Consider the following 20,553-nt stretch of genomic DNA (forward strand, 5'->3'; position numbering starts at 1 on the left):
GTAGAGGGCTTCTCTCACTAGACCTTGCCACTTGGGAAAGCATGAGGGGAAATGTTCTGGAATGAGTTACTCTCTGACTCCAGATAAAAGGACTCCAATTTCTAATGTGGTTTCAAATTTGCTTGAATCTTTAGGACAGAGTCAATACCTTGACGTGGATATTTGGAACCACATTTTGATTTCAGTTGCCAGCCACATCCAAATGGCTCCATATTGTTTAAAGCATTCCAATACTCTATGACCACAGTCAATCACCTTGAAAATTGCATTCAGCAGTGTCATATATGAATTTGATCTATTGCGGGCCCTAAAATCTTTTTGTCCTCTCAATTTCTGAAGTGTTCTTTTTACAAATGTGGGCTTTTAAAGTAACAACCTGACTTGAAATCCATTAAAAGTATGTGTATTGGGCTTCCCTGGTGGCGCAGTGGTTGAGAGTCCGCCTGCCGATGCAGGGGACACGGGTTCGTGCCCCGGTCCGGGAAGATCCCACATGCCGCGGAGTGGCTAGGCCCGTGAGCCATGGCTACTGAGCCTGCGCATCCAGAGCCTGTGCTCCGCAACGGGAGAGGCCACAACAGTGAGAGGCCCGTGTACCGCAAAAAAAAAAAAAAAAAAAGTATGTGTATTAAAAAGATAAATACAAATTAAAGTATGACAAAAGGATAAGAAAATAAAAACTCTTTATGGTTCAGTTCCCCAAGATGAACATCAAGGAGAGTCACTTAACTCGTACTTCTTGTTGGAGTAGACCAGATGCTTCTATAGGGGCATGCTGGCTCTCCTACCCATGGTCTTGTCAGAGGCAATCCCCCTTGTAGTGCACACCCCTGCCCCTGTGATTCTACCTTTCCCCCTCCTACGGCCCCACAGGACCTTTCTTTACTCTCCTTCTAGGATACACCACACCAGCTGCCATCTACCACTTTGTCCACAGGGCCCCATCTCCTGGAAGAGCTCCTCTGCCTCCCCCACTGCAGCCCACTCTTCACCCAGCAGACCCCTGGGGGTCTGGCTCAGCTTCCCTTCCTCCTTGAAGCCTCTCCTGGGACTCCGTGGGCCTCTGTCCATAGCACCTTCCTCATTGCCCAGCTGGTATCTCTCCAGGGTCTGTCCACCCACTGAACGAGGATACTAGCTTACCGTCATGAAGGCTTTTTCGGTTACAAGTACTAGAAAAAAGAACCCACTTACAACAGATTAAGAAAAAAAGGCGGGGTAGGTATCAGAGATTCCGAGGCGTTTCCTGGAAGGAATCCAAAGGCAGAAGGCAAGTTGGGACCCTGTATAGGGTTGGAACCAGAAACTGAAAAGGGATTAGGAGCTCAGGCAGCTTCTCGTGTGCAGATCTCTGGCTCCCTCACTGCCTGTCTCTCCTTACCCTCATCTCTGTTTCCTCCACTTTCTCCCTTGTTCTCTCTGTCCACACACCAGCTTCCTCTTCCCCCTCAAGCACGTGCTCTCACGTCTCCATACCCACCCTCCCAATTGCAAGGTGTTCACCACATCCCAGTTCAGCTGCCCAGCAGAGACTGACCAGTATCTCTCAGGCCTGACTGGAAATTCCAATGGGAATCTGATCGTGCTTGGCTCAGGTGTCCACTCCTGGTCCAGTCAATCAGCTGTGGCTGAGAGCAGAGCCACATAGGACAGCAGCCACCAGAGCTGGGCTGTGCTTCCAGACAGCCTTGGTTCAGACCCTGATTTCACCACTTAAAACCCATGTCACATGGGGCAGGTTAATTGAATTCTTTACACTGAAGCTTTTCCATCTGTAAAATGGGGGTAATATAAGCTAGCCCCCGGTGGAATTGTGAGGAGATGAACCTAAGGTGTTCAGCGTGATACCCAGCATCTACTGATACTCAGAACATCCAAGTGCCCACCGCCATGGGACTGGTGAGGGCATGAAGATCGTAGGGCTCTTTGGGGCTCTGTTAATGAGATCATAAAGGACAGAGCTGCTGTTCATTTATCTTTGTGTTCCCAGCAGAATGGCACACAGAAGGTATTTAATTCTAGAGGGTGCTGGTTGAATGAACAAAGGGGTGATGACTCAGAAGTGGGAAGATTCAGGGGTCACTGCTGAATTCCTTCAAGCTTCTCACTGTCTGGGCCATTTCCCTTCTGAGCCTCTTCAGGTCTTTCTTTGATAACCAGTGTGTCTGCATTAATTTTTGGCTTGAGGCAGAACACTGCTGATACAAGAGAGACCACAAAACTCTAAAGAGACAATGTGCGATTTATGCTACTGGAAAGTTGGAGGGAAATGGTAAAAAGCTTTTCAGTATTTGAACAGAAGTAAGAAGGTGGGAGAAGCTGCCCAGTACACATAAAAGAGGGGATAATACAATAAATTAGGGCTGAACCCCTTAAATGTAATTTAGAAGATGAAATGTTTAGATGAGCACTGTGACAAAATGAGACCAGAAAATGCCCCTCTCCTGAACAGTTGTGGGCCAGAAGTATTGTGCCCAGAGACACAGAGGGCGCTAAGGCTATCCAGTTATTTCTCAAACTTCCTAGTAACATCAATTACATGCACCCCTTCAGGAACTTGGGAGTCTGTTTCATCTTTCCCCCAAAAGTGCCTCCTTTCACTTCCAGCCAGAGGCAGGTGCAGAGCTATAACTGCAAGACCAGGACAGGCTCCGGAAGGAAGAAGCCAGGCCAGTGAGGTGGTCAGAGAAACAGCACGAACCCTTGCCATGCCAGCCCCAAACAAGGCAGGGAGTGTGTCTCCCTTGCTCCTGATTGATTCCTTCATGTTCAGCAAAATGCTTCACACTTAGAAGACACTCAGAAATGTTGGACAAATGAATGAAAAGGAGAAAAGGCAAAGAGGGACTCATTACTTAATCAGGTCTGCTGTAAGAAACCTCAGTGAGCCAGTCATATAAATGTGAAATCAGAAAGTGCAATACTACCCAGGACTACAGTATGGGCACTGGCTTTTTGGGAGCAGGATTTTCTTTTAATTCTGTATGTCGTCCCTAGCATCTTTGAGAGGAGGCTTTGCTCTCCACGGCAATGATTTCCAACGTGTTAGGTCATGCAACCTTATCAGTAAGCATTTCAGGGACTGCCACATAACACAGTGTATTTATTTGTTTACAAATTATGCATTTGTCCTACTGCACTAACATTATATACTTTATAAAATACCTTTAAAGGACATTAAAAAGGAATGCTATAGGCTGCCCTCCACAGCTCTGGTGACCGCCTGGAGGAGATCCTGGAAGGGGAAGGGAGGGGAGAGGTGGGCTCTGGGGATGGGTGCAAGGACCCGACCCGAGGGGGGAGGGTTTGGCCCTTAGGGGAAGGCTGACCCAGCTGACTTAGTGGCCCAGAGTCTCTCCCTCGCTCCCAAACCTCAGAGGAAGGCTTTGCCCAGGGCACTGGAGGAAGGGCCACAGGGCCCGAGGACTGGGTTCCTGCCCCCGTTTGCCCACTCGAGCTTCTGAAGCAGGCAGTGGCGTCCAGCCAAAGCAGGCACACTCCGGGGCTCTGCTGCCTTCACCATCTTGGGCTGTGTGATCTTAGACTGCTTATTTAACGTCTCTGAGCCACAGTTAATAAATGAGATAACATTTGTGGGGGGAAAAAAGGATGCTATAAACAATATTTCAGATGCTTTGCCAGTCATGATAACTTCTTTTTTTTTTTTTTTTTTTACCAGCTCCTGGCACAAGCCATCATAGCTGCTTAACGAGAGATTCAACATTAGTGATAGTGGATGTAAACTCCTATTTTCGAATAATCTTTAGATGATTTCCATGTTTTCTTTGTAACTCTCATCAGATATGATTAGCTAATCATTGGTTTGACCTCGTGACTGACAAAGAACCCTGTGAGTTGGGAATCATCTCTGCATTTTCTTGGAGTACACTGGGCATGAATGATTAGTGTTACATCTCATCCTACTGCTCCTTTTCAGCGATAGTTTAGGTGATGTCTCTGTTTTGTGGGTTCGTGTCTTTGTAACCTGGTGATGGGACCTGGTGTGCGTGCACAGCGCACACACACACAATGCACGGCCCCCGTAGTGCCCCTCCACCCGCAGCATTCCTGTCTTCCCGCAGGGCACCTCCTCATTGTATGTGACCCCTGACAGCCCTTCATGCAGGAGCATAAGGCCCCAGCGTCAATCCGTGTACTAAATATTAGCAAAGCTTAACTTTTTTCTTATTTTCTTAGATAAAATAGAAATCTGAATATCTTCCCACTCCCCAGTGGGACGGTTTGCAGGCCACCGCAGCTGTGCTGTGTGAGGGGTGACATCGCTCTGTGGCCTTTGCCTTCCCTCTCTAACGGCCGTCATGTGTTGTGCCCCCTCAGACATCTGGAGAGAAGAAGCGATCTGGCCATAGTGACAGCAATGGCTTCGCCGGCCACATCAACCTCCCGGACCTGGTGCAGCAGAGCCATTCCCCTGCGGGAACCCCCACTGAGGGCCTGGGGCGCGTCTCCACTCACCCCCAGGAGATGGACTCTGGGACTGAAGTAGGTGCTGGGCAATAGCCACGACAGCTCTGTCCTCCGGCAGGGGGTTCTGAGACCCCGGGCCCCTTGAGAAGGAGGCTTTGCCAAGCTCCCAGAAGTGTGTTTGGTTGGGTTTTATTATACTATATAACTACTTATGCATATGATCAAATGGACCAAATCCTAGAAGCAGAGCAGTGAAAAGTTCTCAGGTAGCATCTGAACCAAAGCCTGTTTTTACAGAAGCAAATAGTGAGGCTCAGAGAGGTTAAGTGCCTTGCCTAAAGGCACACAGCTGTTTTGTGACAGAGCTGGGAGCAGAACTGAGACCTCCTATCTCCCAGGCCAGGAAAGGAAACTTCAACCTATAGAGATTCCAAGGCCAATAGTTGAAGTTCATAGTTACATTAATTGAGTCAAACTAAGTTTGACTTAGGTGAAATAAGGTTGACATGATTTGTTTATGAAAAATAAAAATAGATACGTTCTCAAAGTGTTCATCTTCCTAAACTCCAAATCTCACAAGAAAGGGAGAAGTGGGATATTATCTTTCCTACACAGAAAAGAGTCTGGGGAAGAAAGCCAGAATAAACAATCTGCCAGGAAGTGCTTGTAGATTTCATTGACCGAGCTTGACCAGTCGGATGAGATCACAGTGCTTGGTCATGTTCCATTAATAGTCCTTTGAATCACACATAGACCCTACATGTGTTTATAATGCACACAGTTTATAACGCTGTTTTTGAGGTTGTCCATGCACTGAGTTTTTATGATGCACCATTTGGATTCTAAAGCTATAGAGCAGGTGAACTTTGCTGCAAGGAAAAGAACATAGAGCACTGTTATAGCTTCATGCACGGTGGACGGTTGTTTTCTGCCTGACTTTGGGTACCAAGGAGGACTCCGTGCGGTCAGACCCTACTTCACATTCTGCTGCTTCCCCAGCTCGAAGTGGGAATGTCAATACTTGCACACCTCCTTCATAGACTTCTAAAGATCAAAGGAGAGAATGTCTGTGAAAGTGCTCTATTTGGGAGGGGTAGTCCTACCTTATGGAGGATGAAATTGTTTTGATTTCATAACGTGAAGGGGAAATCTTGCATTAAAGTCAGATTGGGCTTTTGTGGTTTTCTCCTTATGTGTTTAGGGGTCTTGGGATGCTGGTTTTATTTTTAAATAAAAACCTGAAAAAAAAACTTAAAAAATTAAAACTTAAAGACATTTATCCCCCCAAAAGATGCTTCTTATATTGAATGCAGATCTGTTTATAATATTAAAAGGACTTGAGTGTAAGTCGGAGTGGAGATAGACAAATTTGGGAGATGGATATTGAAGCTCCTTTGACAAAACTCAAAAATGGAATATTGGGACATGAAGCCTTGATAGTTTACTGTTCCCTAGTTTAGTTCTGACTTCATATCTTAATTGTGCTCTCTAAGCCCTTGAGATTATTTTTTAAATAAGCCCTTAAGGTATATTGCCTGCAAACCTAATATCTTCATGAAGTTCCCACATAGGGCATATAAGTATCCTTTTAATGAAACTATCATGGAAAGGAAAAATCTTCATTCCCTGGATGAAATTGTCCCTGAATTGCAGATTTTAAGGCTTCTTGAGCCAACACCAATCCACCTGCATCACCAGGCCAGCATGGAAGGCCCCAAAGGCCCCAAGAGGGAGTCTTTGGTTGATCATGTGTTCAGGATGAAGTGCTGCTGTGTTGCTATGCTTACTTAGTTTACTGCCAATTTGTGTCAGCTTTTCTTAAAACCATTTGGTCAATAGGAGATTGCTTTTACTTCAAGGGAGAAATAGGCTCTGTCACTACAGCCATCTTATCAGATATTAAGGTGCTACATATGGTCCATAATATAATTTGCTCACTACAATTCTTGCAGTCTGATGATTAATGAAACCCTGCAAAGACATAATGGTTAGTGAGGAACCAGTATCAGTAGAAGCTGGAGAGAGAGGCACACACTTCGACTTGGGGGTCAGAGTGTGAACAGTTGGATGGTTTGAAGAGTCTCTAATAATTTTAAGCAAAGTATTATTAGCATCGTTTGTTGCTACCGTATTTATCTATCTGCTCTTCTTAATCTTCTTGCTTATTTATTAGTATGGCATGGGGAGCAGCACCAAAGCCTCCTTCACCCCCTTTGTGGACCCCAGAGTGTACCAGACGTCTCCCACTGATGAAGATGAAGAGGATGAGGAATCATCAGCTGCCGGTAAGCTAGAAGGCCCCAATGTTTTAGAAACAGCTTGGTTTTCCTCTCTGATATGACCTGATAAAAAATTAATTATTAGTTCAATAGTTAAGCCATTAACTGCTTAGGCCCTGTCTTAAAGGGAAGACTTTTTTTTAAATAGGATTCCTCAAGCAAAGTTCTTTCTATTTTTTTTCATCTCTTCTATTTTGATTCTGGTAGGAACCCAGAGGTATCCAGGGGCCCTAGGAAAAGCTGTTCCTCAGAGATCTCCAAACTCACCACATATTTCTCAGAAGCAATTTCTGGGTACAGTGCTGTGCACGCAGTAGACAAAATAAATGCGTGTTGAGTTGTGTTGAGTTCTAGGTGTGTGCTTCCCACTTCAAAAGTCTGGCTGATTTAGAGGACAGTCTTGCTTTCTAGAATTCTGCAACTCACTAATCATCAGACTCAACTTAGACCAGTTTGTCAATTGATAATGTGGAATTTCAAAAAGTTAATCTGTCCTGAATATATTACAGGAGATGAGGATGGTGTGTTGAATTTTATGAGATGAATATTAATTCCCTAAACTACTCAAGTAGTGTCTATAAGCCTGTTTTACTAACGGATAAAACACTGCTTTTATGAATGACATACTTTATTCTACTAAAAAAGTGTAAAATGTTTATAGTTTCAGTGTTTCTTTGCCTTTACCATAATGCACACTAAACAAGGAGAAATCGTAGTTATTTGAAGCCCCTTTTCCATATCTCCATTGGTTATATTTTAAGATGCCACTGACTTCTCTGATTCTTTTTCTCAAAGCTCTGTTTACTAGCGAACTTCTTAGGCAAGAACAGGCCAAACTAAATGAAGCAAGAAAGATTTCAGTGGTAAACGTAAACCCAACCAACATTCGGCCTCATAGCGACACACCAGAAATCAGAAAATACAAGAAGCGATTCAACTCAGAAATACTTTGTGCAGCTCTGTGGGGTAAGTTGGTGCTTTTTTACCATTCATTAATGAATTGACCCTCAAACAGGAAAAGTGCTACTATCAGAAAAGTGCTGATTGAATCATGGGTGTTCGAGACCCGATTTGGGACTGTCTCTGCCTCAAGAGAGACCAAGAGCAATTTTATATTTAGAAAGAACTGATACCCTAACTGATACAATTTTATATTTAGAAAGAACTGATACCCAGGATAGCAATGAGATTCAGAGTGACCTTGTCACATAACAGTGATGGGCTAAAGCCAACAACAGAACTAACTACCACTTAATATACGCCCACTCTGTGCCCAGCGCTGTGTGATGTGCCCCACGTCCTGTCTCTGTGATCCATACAACATTCTGCAAGGACAATAATGGTGTGACGTTCATGTGACAGTTGAAAAAGCTGCACAGAATATTTTAGTGAATTGCCAAAGGCCATACCAGTAGTAGTAGCAAGATAAAACTTGAAAAGGACAACAAATGATGAGCCTTCCCTTTTAGTTCAAAGCATCAACCTGGGGCTTCCCTGGTGGCGCAGTGGTTGGGAATCTGCCTGCCAATGCAGGGGACACAGGTTCGAGCCCTAGTCTGGGAGGATCCCACGTGCCGCGGAGCAACTGGGCCCGTGAGCCATGGCCGCTGAGCCTGCGTGTCTGGAGCTTGTGCTCCGCAACAAGAGAGGCCGTGATAGTGAGAGGCCCGCGCACTGCGATGAAGAGTGGCCCCCGCTTGCCGCAACTGGAGAAAGCCCTCGCACAGAAACGAAGACCCAACACAGCCAAAAATAAATAAATTAATTAATTAATTAATTAATTAATTTTTAAAAAAATCAACCTGCAGTTCTTGTGAAAAAGATCTACAGATTTTAGCTGACCTCAGACTCAGTATAGGTATGATGAGATTCTGTCAAAAGCCTGGTCTGTGTTACCATAAACATGACATACAGATCAAGGAAGGACACGGCTCATCTGTACCCATCTAAAATACTACACCTAGTTTGAAGCACCACAGTTTTATAAGGGCAAAAGCATTTGAGTTGTTAGCAGGGATGAGCACAGAGCCTGGAAACCATTTCAGGGGAGTAAGGCTCTGTCCTCCGGAGAAGAGACTATTAGAAGACAACAAGATAACCGTGTTTCATATTGACTAACATGTGGTTGAAAGAGCAGACATTCACGTTACTTAGAAGACAGATGTGCAGTAAGCAAAAGAAGTGGAAAAGTTACCCGTTCATAAATATAGGCCGTTGCACGGCTGAACTCACAATGTGTGCATGTGTCTGTGTGTATGTTGGGAGTCAGGGGTGTTTATTTGCCTAGAGATGAATTTTCAAGATTGTAACTATCCAGAGAAGACCACTTACCTACCAGAGTTTTTGTAATAGGAATTACTGCATGGGAGATGGGCTGGACTAGAGTTAGATGCCTAAGAAGTCCCGTACAGCAGCGGTCTGCAACCTTTTTGGCACCAGGGACCGGTTTCGTGGAAGACAATTTTTCCACGGACGGCGGGGGGCGGGGAATTGGGGACCCCTGCCTTACAGTCAATATTTCTGTGCCTCTTGGGCTAGTAATACCTGCACTTGAATTGGCTTATTATTTCCCTAACAAAGAGCAGAACCTTAAAGTATGGGATGTAAATTAAACTTTGGTGTGAGAAGGAAGAAGGACTTTTCTTCCAATAGAGTATGGGAATGGGGCACTCAATTATATGTAGAAGGTGGGTAGGCTAGAAATCACTGCATGAATAGGAGTGGGGTGAACCTTGGGGAAGTCTCGAGGTATGGTTTATAGAGAGAGCCAAGAAAAGGGTGGGTGTTACAGGAAAGGAATAAAAGCAGATTGTGCTAGCATCACATCTGTGCCTCAGGCTCCTCTTGAGAAGAACTCTATTTTAGGTAGTAAAAGGCTACATGTAATGAATGCTGCTACTACTTTATAAAAGAAAACTAATTTCATTACCAGAGGGACAGTGATTTAATTACTGTCTCAGAGCTACTACTTCTACACTCCCTACTGTAGTACCTGCTTGCCCATTAGTTTATATTTACAAGTCACAGTTTCTTAGGTTTTAAAGGGACCCTGGATGCAGAAGAGTAAAGTCCATAAGAGTCAGTCTTGGGATGCTTCTTAAATTTGCAGGTGTAAACCTCCTGGTGGGAACTGAAAATGGCCTGATGCTTTTGGACCGAAGCGGGCAAGGCAAAGTTTATAATCTGATCAACCGGAGGCGATTTCAGCAGATGGATGTGCTAGAGGGACTGAATGTCCTCGTGACGATATCAGGTATGTTGCTGGGGTGACCAAGTCCTCCAGGTCTGCACAGATGGAAAAGGTGATCACCTCACTTCTGAAGGAATAGTAAGCTCTGCCCTTCCCAGCCAACGAGCAGCACGATAAATTATGGCAGTAGGGCCAGAATGACATCACCCACGTTTTGTAACTCCAGAGATTCTGACCTTCAAAGGGAAGTCTCTCACCTCTGCCTGAAATCTGAATGAGACAGAGACATACCACCACGGCTGTGGACGTATGGGCCTTCACCCTCTGCCAGGACTCAGCAAGGATCCTTTTAAGGTGTCTGTACTCCAGTCATTGCCGTCCACTCTCAGATGGAGAATATAAAAATGTAGGCTTCTGGATGAATTGGGAGATTGGGATTGACATATATACACTAATATGTATAAAATAGATAACTATTAAGAACCTGCTGTATAAAAAATAAAATAAAATAAAATTCAAAACAATAAATGTAGGCTTCTGGGAGTGAGAAATTTTGTAAGCAGAAATTTCTCTGGTCTCTTTTCTTATAAGAACTGCTTTAGTTTATAGTTCACTGACATTTTAGCAAGTGCAGCTGGCCCATTGGGTGATTGAGTCTGCAAGGAGATTGGAAGGCAGGAATCATTGCCACCCTCTGCAGCTTTCCACTTCCCAAAAAGAGCTTAAAAAAAAAGAGAGACAAAAGTGAAGGCCTTACTACTGACAAGGTAAAAATGTAACCTGAAGGAGTCTATGTTCTTGCAAGTTTTTTCTTTCGGATGGTGTTTGAAGGAGTTTAATAAATAATACCCCTCTTTTCCCCTCCCATCCCATCCAGTATGAAACCGACAGTATCCCTGCACATTAGAACCACCTGAGGAGGTGTGAAAACTCCAGGATGCACCCCAGACTAGCGGGTCAGAATCTGGGAGTGTGGCCCAGGTCTCAGAAGCTTTCATGGCTCCTGACGTGTCTCCACTGTGCAGCCAAGTTTGAGAGCCAGCCATTGTTTTACAAAGAGAAACATAGGGCTCCTCTTGGCTTGAACCTTGAATAAAGTTTAACTCTTCAGCTGTACTTCTGTTTTGAGAAAATGCCCTCATTTGAGGCTACAATTTCCTCTTTTGCCTGTCCATTGAATGCTCAGTTTCATCTCTTTTTATTCTCCCCAAATAAGGGTTTGCCAAGCAAATTCTTCTTGTATTATCATTTTTGTTTAATTCAGCGTACTCCTTTATTCTGGGTAATGCGTTCTTGATTGAAATACCCCCAAATCAAATTTAAAACCGTACGTCTGCCAGTCACCTACCAAAAGTGGAAATGATATCAGAAAATTCACGTTCAGACTTCATTATGTTGCTAGTGACATATCCCATTTTTAAAAGTGTAACCATTTCCTATTATCATGAGGTTCATAGGTAGGGAAAGAAGAAAATAAAAACAGGAGCCAAATTTTCTTGATCTGCCCTCGGATCTGTGTTGGCACAGAGGAGAAAGCACCAGCCCTCCTGCCCATCCTAGCTATAGAAATCAATGCATATTCAAGGCTTTTGGTTATAAAAAGGAATAGTAACTGCACATGGTTCCCTTAATTTAGGTTATAAATGTACTCTCCTGTCAAATCCAGTGTGCAATGCTTTAATGAATTCTTTTCTTCTGGTATATATCACAGCTGCAAAATATGGAACATTTTTTGACACCTAAGAGAAGTCAAAGGAAAATAAGTCCCCAAGAAGTATAACCCACAGGCTTAAATTACTGATCACTTAGGAAAAGCCACCCCAAGGGATATCTTCTTATCTGGTACTCAGATAATCTCAATATATTAAATTTTGCTCCTCAATTTAAAACTCCTCAATGTTTTTAAGACGTTTCCTTATCATACTAAGAATTCTTTACTCCATGATCTCTTTCCCATCATTTACCAAAGGGAACTTTTGTGTTTTTTTCCAAGTACACATCTTTTTCTCCGTTCTTATTTTTGTTTGACACTCCTTTTAGGGATCTCAGCACTGTAAACATGTCCAAGAGTTATTTTCTGAGCCCTGATTGCCGTCATTGAACTTGTTTCTCATATCTCCTTAAGAAATTCCTTTTTCTGTTTGGTAAAATGAACCTACTACCAGCTGTCATCTTTAAAGTAATAGAGGAGGCGAGTAAGGGGGGCTCTGCATTAACATATGCCGTTGGGTAGAAGGTGAGGGAAAGGTAGTCACACGTGAGTATGCTAAAATGTCCAGTTGTCAAAACTCCTTCATGTAATTAGATCTGGAATGTTTTGGAACACTGATCAACCATTCCATTACAGAATTAGGTCTTACTGAGCAGACACTGCCCTTTGCACTGGGAGGAGAGAATAAGAGCACCTTGCTCAAATAAGAAAGCACCAGAAGGTAAAGACAAATTGTGCAATGGTTATTTGCCCAAAACACTTGGACCTGTCTTGATCATAAGTTCTGGCAGAGACAATACTTTGATGATGCTGGAGACACTGGTTATTGTGCCTTCACACATACACAGACACACACACAAGTGTAAATAAAATAAAATGGAGATGGAGAAGGACTGAGAGAAAAAGCTGTCTCAGGGCCTTGAAATTAAAGTTCTATTACTTCAACAGGAAAGAAGAATAAGCTACGAGTTTACTATCTTTCATGGTTAAGAAACAGAATATTACACAATGACCCAGAAGTAGAAAAGAAACAAGGCTGGATCACTGTTGGGGACTTGGAAGGCTGTATACATTACAAAGTTGGTAAGTCTGAAGACATGGAATTGTTTGCTCAATCCAAATTACTCAGTTAAGTTTCATTTAGTTTTTTTCCATCAGATATTGATGATGCATTTGTGACCAGTTTAAGACACTGCTGGAACCTTAAATATACTTGCATTATTTCCCCAGAAAGTTAGATTGATGAAGTTCAAAGAATGCATTCAGAATAAAGTCTTAGGCTCCAGTTTGAACTCACTCCCAAAGACCCATTAAAATAACCATGAAGAAATAAAAGTGCTGTAAACCTACAAGGACAAAGGGACCAGGAGAAGAGAAAACAGATAAGAGATGTCAACAAAATTGAACAAGAATTGTTAGATGACTAGGAACAGAACTAGCTGACCAGGAAATGCTGAATTCGAAGTCTGCTGTGAGGAAAGTCATCAAAATCAATCCAATCACTCAACAGCACCCAGAAAGGCCCAGGACCTGAGGCCCCAGGTGTATCTGAGATGGAGGTGGAGGGTGGGATTGAAAATGGGAGGATTGTTGGAAAGTTGATGAACAGTAAATCCTCCAGAACCCAGTCAGACAGCCACCCTCCCTGACAGCAGCAGAAGATGAAAGGTGGGCACAGCCAATCTGTTGATGGCGAATATTGAATTATAAGGACACACTAATACACACACACACACACCTCCTTCCCCTGTTTAGCACCCCAAATGTTGCCAGCCATGCTTATACTCCCAAGCAAGAGATTGAAAGATGGTCTTTGGAGAAACTAAATGGCCAGCAAGAAAAGATGTTGAGGTACTAATATTTGAAATGCCGTGAAAAGAGCATGCTATCTAACCACCTTAAAAGTGAAACCCATCAGTCGATAAGCCCACTAGAGCAGACAGTGGGAAAATCCACTAATGGGAAGGAAACTTAAACAGAAAGAAGGGACTTTAGAGGAAACAAGGATAATGAGGAGTGGAACAAAAATTTTTTTAAAGAAACTATCAATATAATAACTTCAGAGAGTTTAGAAATACTGTTTCCATAAAAGAAGAATAGGTGTTATTTTTTTTAAAAAGATGGAACAGGGTTGGAGAATGTCATTCAGAGACCACGAAAAAAAATCTTGGAAATTAAAATATATTGGCAGGAATAGAAAATGCAGTAGAAGAGTCAGAAGACAAAGATGAGAAATGTCCTAGAAAGTAGAATGAAAAGAAAAGAAAAAAGAATGGGTAAGAGAATAAAAGTTTCAGTCCAAGTGGTTCAAAATGTAAGTTACACGAGTTTTAGGAAAAAGATTAAGAAGTGGAAGGGGAAGAAAGCATCAAAGAAAGAATACAAGAAAAGTTTCTAGAATTAAGACCTCAAAATCTCAAATTAAAAAGATTCACTGAGTACCTAGTATAGTGAATGAAAAAAGACTCACAAGAAGACATAGCAACATGATATTTCAGCACCCAGGAAATGAGAAGGCTCTTAAAGCTTTCAAATTATAAGTAAATAAATGAACAGTTTACATGTAATAGACACAGAATTAGGTGGCCTGGGACTTGCAGCAGTACTAGAAGGTTAGAAGACAATGGAGGGGACTTCCCTGGCAGTCCAGTGGTTAAAACTCCATGCTCCCACTGCAGGTGGCGAGGGTTTGATCCCTGGTCAGGGAACTAAAATCCCACATGCCGTGCAGCACGGCCAAGAAAAAAGAAAAAAAGACAATGGAGCAAGGCTTTCAAAGTTCTAAAGGAAAAAATTTTTTCACTTAGTATTTTATAACCCATCTGTATTAGCCAGGGCTCTCCAGAGAAACAGAACAAGCAGGATGTGTATATATAGAAAGAGAGACAGAGAAGGAGAAAGAAATTAGTCCAGGCAAAGTGGGACAATGGAGGGTTCAGGAAGAGGTACCTACAAGAAAAATAAAATGTTACTAATAGATTACCTGCCATATTTGACTGTACTGAGAGCACTAACAGAAAGTTTCCATGTGCTTAGAGATGCATACATAGAAAATAAGGAAGTGAAAAAAATTTGAAAGCAAGAAAGGAATTATAATAATGGTATACTACATGCCTCATCTATGAACAATAATGATTTAAACACAGGATTTTGACTTAACCAAAACTCGTAAATATAACTATATTGGAGGTGTGGGGAGGAAGAGATGTGTACGTTTGAGAGAGAGATCTAGAGAGAGGAGACTGCTGTAAGAGACTAGACCCTTTCCATTCTCCAGAGTCAGTAGGTAATATCTACAGCTGAAAAAAGTTGTAAATAACATTACCAGCATGTCATTTAGAAATATGGAAATAAATCACTGAAGAAGTATTTGAAATTATATTAAAGACAGAATAGTAAACAGGAGAGGCATGCTACAGAAAAAGAGCTCAGAGAACAAGAATTTGGTCAGTTATCCTGGGCTAAATTCTTTAGGACACAGAATACTCTGTTTGTTCAAACATTTTGTAAATAAAAAGACTGCCATGTGTACTGTCTTAGTCTGTTCAAGCTGCTATAACGGAATACCACAGGCTGGGTGGCTTATAAACAAAATAAATTTCTTTCTCACAGCTCTAGAGGCTGGGAAGAGCCAAGATCAAGTTGGTGGCAGATTCAGTATCTGGTGAGGGTCTGCTTCCTGGGGCATAGACAGTGGTCTTTTTCCTATAACCTCACATAGCAGGAAGGGAGAGGGATCTCTCTGGGGTCTCATGTTAAGGGCACTGTCCTTTTTGAATTCCTAATAACTGGAATCCAAATTTGAATAATAAGCGAACAGCAGCCATTATGTCTCTACCCATTTGTTGATTTTTCTACCATCTTGCCATATCAGCTCTCAGCTGCTTACATGTGTGTGAACATAAAAGCCAGGCAAGGAAACATGAAGGATTTTTATACAGATTCTTCTTAGAATAAATAATTCACATCTAGACCTGGTGCTTAGAGGCAGTCCTAAGCCAGTTACATCTTTAGATGAAGAAAAGAGCCCTCAGTATGAAGCAAAAGGCCCCAAGTATCCTGCAAACCAAGTACATTAAAGGAAGTTAAATCTGTATCTATGAGAACATCCCACACCAGAGCATTACCCTCAATCAGGATGATATATATGTGTGTGTGTGTATATATATATATATATATATATGTATATATATATATATATATATATATATATATATAGTGGTTTACACATTCATTAATACAAAAACTTGAATAAATTAATGAACTATTTTAATTCATAATTTTTCTATTACAGTCAAATATGAAAGGATCAAATTCTTGGTGATTGCCTTAAAGAATGCTGTGGAGATATATGCTTGGGCTCCTAAACCATATCATAAGTTCATGGCATTTAAGGTAAGTAGGCATGTGATTACCTAACAAGGGCTTGTTTTTTTATATAGTTTAGGTTCCCATCAGTTAACAGTGGTTAACTTACACTAGTACCAATTTTTCTGTATATAATAAACCTCTTTTAAAAGTGTAGGAGCTCTTATTTGTTATTCTAAAAGTAAAGACTAGGTATTAGTAAATACTGTTAATTAGTCAAATTAAAATTTGGGTACACCCTCCTCCATTTCAGGTCTATGCATCCTCATCTCTAAGTGGCATTTAGTATGGAATGGTGACCAGGCAACGCATTCATTATGCTAGTAGGCAATGAGATTTATTATACACCCACCTAACTAGGGCACTCTCTTGATATTTCATCTGAAAAAGGCAGATCAACAGCAAGCAGCACTGAAGCTCAAGGCTGAACTGAGTCTCTAAATCTTGTAATCCTCGTAAGCCTTTTGGGGAAAAGTCGCTAAAACTCACTTGATGCTTATATATCCCCATTGCTGTTGGACTTCTCTGAAATGAATACTGAATGTAGTCACATATGGAAATGGCCTAGTTTCTCTGCATCCTTCAATTTTCATTGCTGTTTCATTTTTTACCTTGTCTAAGTCTGTACCCACTGTGGTTGGCTTGATAACTAATGAGCTTCAGCAGAAGTAGGATGGGGAAATGCTGGTCCCATTGACTCCAGATCATGAAAGCTGACCCCCAAATGCCAGAAGGACCAGTGCTTACAGGCACTCTGATGTTTTCAGAGCTGCACAGTCTACCCATAGCCAGTGTGAATTTACCTTCTGTTCATTCTTACTCTCTGCCTACATCTCTCTCTTTCTTTATATCTCCTTGGCCCTCACTTTTTCTCCCCACCTTTATGACTATTATCTTTCTTTGACCCTTTATGTATTTTCTGTTGCCACATATGCCACGTGAGGGCAGAATTTGCCTTGGGAACATTACAAAGCCCTCTTCAGAGTTGAATCACCCCCGCTTCTATCTTGTTCCTTTAGCAGGGCAAGGAGTTCATTTGTGATGTGCTCAGGAAGATGCGAAATGGGCCCCACTCGTTAACCCCGCTTTTATGGAGAGAAATGTTTGGAATGCATTGGGTTAGTAATAACGCTTCAGGGATGACTCCTGACAGCTACGGCTGTGCGGCTGTGCTGCTGTCCTGCCAAAATCTCTCTTCACAAAAGCTTTTCAATCACGATCCCGTTCCCATTCCGGTTCTGAAGTTACTGTCATCAGTGTACTAGCCAAAGTGCAGGATTGACTGCAAAATGCTTTGTTGAGCAAACCATGGCCAGCCTAGAAAGAGGGAAGAGCAAAGGCAAGGACTCGAAGAGGAAAGACTGGAGCTGGCAGGGGGTCGAGCCCTCCCGTGGGACAAGGAGATGAGGCTCGAACCTCCCATATGTGAGAATGATGTTAGCAAAAGAGAAGGAGGGAGGGGTCTGTTAGGTGACGGTGGCATGGTAGCCAAGGCACTTGTGGTTTTACAGATTCTCGCCCAGACTCCAAGGCCAATACAGGTGGAGTGTGGATTAAATAATGGCAAAGGAAAACAGAGGAACACTTGACAGTTAGTTGGGGCTTAGACTCTGGAGTCTCACACACAGAACTTTGATAAACGTGGCTGGAGTTCTTTTTTTCTTTTCCCTTTAAACCCAGCTAGCCAACGTAAACCGTGAGTCTTGAGATGAATCATCCCCACCGTCCTCTATCGCCCAAACCCAAGTCTCAGATCTCAACATTAAGTTTAGAGAAAGCACCAGCCTGATGTGTACTCATTCACCCAGGAGAGTCAGAACCAGAGCATGCCTGTTAACCCTGAACAGGCTTAGCACAGGGCTGGCCCGCCTGCCCACCCAGTCTGTCTCTGAAAAGGTAGTAGCCATGCCTGGGCCTGGCTGTCCCTTGGGAAGGGGAGGGGCCAGAGAGGTGACTGGACCTTCTTCTTGGGGAAAAGGCCAGAAGTAAACAGGGAAGAACAGCAGCACCCAGACACCAAGTTTTTAATATATGACGATACTATCAAAACTGACAACTGTCAACCAGCTTCTCTGCCCTGGAGCACAAGGGGTAGAAAAAGGGGAACAAATGGATGCTTTTCTGACTCTTCCTCCCAGAGTCAGAATATGAGTAGCCCTAAAATTGAAAGAAAGATTTCCTAGCTTTTCAATTTAAGAAAGTCAGACATTAACTTCCACAGGAAATGGCTAAAGGAAAAATTTATTAAGATAATGTCTTTGAATGATGTGGGTACTCATGGGGTGATTTTTAAAGTCTTTTGCAGATCTCCAGCACAAGCCACTGCTTGTTGATCTCACAGTAGAAGAAGGTCAAAGATTAAAGGTTATTTTTGGTTCACACACTGGTTTCCATGTAATTGATGTTGATTCAGGAAACTCTTATGATATCTACATACCATCTCATGTAAGTTCCTGGAAGCAGACTGTCAAGACTCTCTGTTCCACAACCTGTGTGTATGGATTTGTTTTTGTACATTTTTAGTGGAGGTCATGCTAACTTTTACTAATCAGTAAAGTAGATGGACTTATGGTCTTCACTAAATAGATGAGGCTTTTAAGACACAAAACATGTAACTTTAACTGATTTTTATGGCTGCTTAAAATTGAGTAACACGTAATAGCAATTATTTGCCATTTACTGGACATGTTGTCTCATTGGATTTTACATTAAAATACATACAGTGGTTTTCGTTCAAGGGCATAGATTCTGTTTTTTTAAGCAAGACTATAGTAGATGAGCATCTATTTTTAGTTTTTGAAGGAGATTGGTTCATTTTATGTGGGAGAAGTCCAGTGATCCTTTTTCTGCTATTGTTCCTCTCTTCAAGTGGAGGACAGTGTCACGTAGCGGAATCAGACACCCTGGAGCACATGCTCTGGCTCTTGCACCTATTCGCTTTGCAATAGTGGACACATTAGGCAGCCTGTCCAACCCTCAGCTTTCACATCTGTAAAATGGGGCTAAGAGGACCTATCACATAGGATTATCATCAGCATTAAGTGAGCTCATACATCTAAAGTAGTTGGCACAAGGCCCTGCAAATTGTACTATTAATATTACTATACTGACACATTGCCTAAAACATGACTTTTAAGGGACGTGCTGCCCATGGTTTCATGTAGTAGGATGAGTGCAGTGTAAATTGTGTTTCCTCTAATGTATGTAGTCCCAAGGCTAACATACAGTAGAAATTATTCATCAACAAAGTCTGAGACCTAATCTGTTGCTGTGTGGTATTTTGAGACTTTAAAGACTTTACTCCAAAGGAACACAACAATTGAAAAAAGTTGTTTTGGTGCACGACACACATACGTCATTGGTTGTTACATTACAGCTTTTCTTGTGTGTGTATGTGCACACAGGACTCACAGCCCGTGCTCTTGGTGAGGGGACTGGGCTGTCCCCATGATCATCCTCCATCCCCTCATTCCTGTCCACCATGTACCTACTGGACGGCCATGACATTCTCAACCAGGGGATCGCAGCAGCACCACGTCTCTTTTCCCAGAACAAGTCAATCTACACTTATCTGAATAGTATGATTTTTTTTTTAGTGAACGGTAATTTTTAAATTTTTTTCTCAACAAGCCATTAATTTGGACTACAGTAAGTCCCCTACATAAGAATGAGTTCCGTTCTGAGAGCAAGTTCATAAGTTTAGTTTGTTCATAAGTCCAACAAAGTTAGCCTGGGTACCCAACTAACACAATCGGCTATGTAGTACTGTACTGTAATAAGTTTATGATACTTTTCACATAAATAATACACAAAAAACAAACAAAAAAATAAAGAAAGCATTTTTAATCTTACAGTACAGTAAGTACCCTGAGAAGTACAGCAGTACAGTACAACAGCTGGCCCTTCTTAGCAGTACCAGCTGCATCACCGCTGCTTTTACGCTTCCTTCCGGACATCCTGGGCTTGAACTAATGATACTGTACTACTGTACTCTATACAGTACTGTAAAGTACACAAAAGCACAACCACTTGTAGAGGATGCACGCACGTCACAATGTACACCAGGCACGTGAATATTGGACATGCGAACACACGTTCGCACCTTGGAAAGTTCGCACCTTGAAGGTTCGTATGTAGGGGACTTATTAGGCATACGGATAAACAATCTGTATTGACTGTTCATAGCCTGTTTTGGTCCCACCTTTTGGGCCCACTTGGGCTGTTTCCATCAGATCCAACTGGATTGCATTCTCCTCATCTTTTTTGGAAGTAGGTAGAAAACACGAGATTTTCAACGTCCACGGGAATGTGCTCAAATCCCAATTCTACCACCATATACTAGTGCAGCTTTGGTCAAATTACATAACCCCTCTGAGATGCAGTTGCTTCATCTGTAGACAGAAATATCTAGCATAGGGAGCTGTTTTAAAGGCCAGAAGATATACATGGAAAGGGCCCACGCTTGGCACAGGGCAGTTGCTCCATAGCTGTAGTTGTTGCTTTTAGAACAGGTAAATTGGATTCTCAACCTAGTGCCTAAGTTTGTATTTACCAGGGTATTTGACAGGTCGGTGGTT

General features: G+C 42.4%; 1 protein-coding gene across 5 annotated transcripts in view; it reads left to right on the top strand.

Annotated features, from left to right (window-relative positions):
- TNIK (TRAF2 and NCK interacting kinase) overlaps positions 1-20,553 on the top strand; it is a 418,711-nt gene that overhangs the window by 392,240 nt on the left and 5,918 nt on the right. For all 5 annotated transcript variants that reach the window (XM_082624735.1, XM_082624739.1, XM_082624737.1 and 2 more), the window contains 7 exons: positions 4,339-4,503; positions 6,602-6,713; positions 7,503-7,673; positions 9,817-9,960; positions 12,557-12,691; positions 15,903-16,003; positions 18,272-18,421. In XM_082624735.1, coding sequence (XP_082480861.1) covers positions 4,339-4,503; positions 6,602-6,713; positions 7,503-7,673; positions 9,817-9,960; positions 12,557-12,691; positions 15,903-16,003; positions 18,272-18,421 — 978 coding nt within the window. The remainder of the gene's footprint in view (positions 1-4,338; positions 4,504-6,601; positions 6,714-7,502; positions 7,674-9,816; positions 9,961-12,556; positions 12,692-15,902; positions 16,004-18,271; positions 18,422-20,553) is intronic.

This window comes from Mesoplodon mirus, assembly GCF_964341445.2.
Source record: "Mesoplodon mirus genome assembly, chromosome: 6".
NCBI classification, from domain to species: domain Eukaryota; kingdom Metazoa; phylum Chordata; class Mammalia; order Artiodactyla; family Ziphiidae; genus Mesoplodon; species Mesoplodon mirus.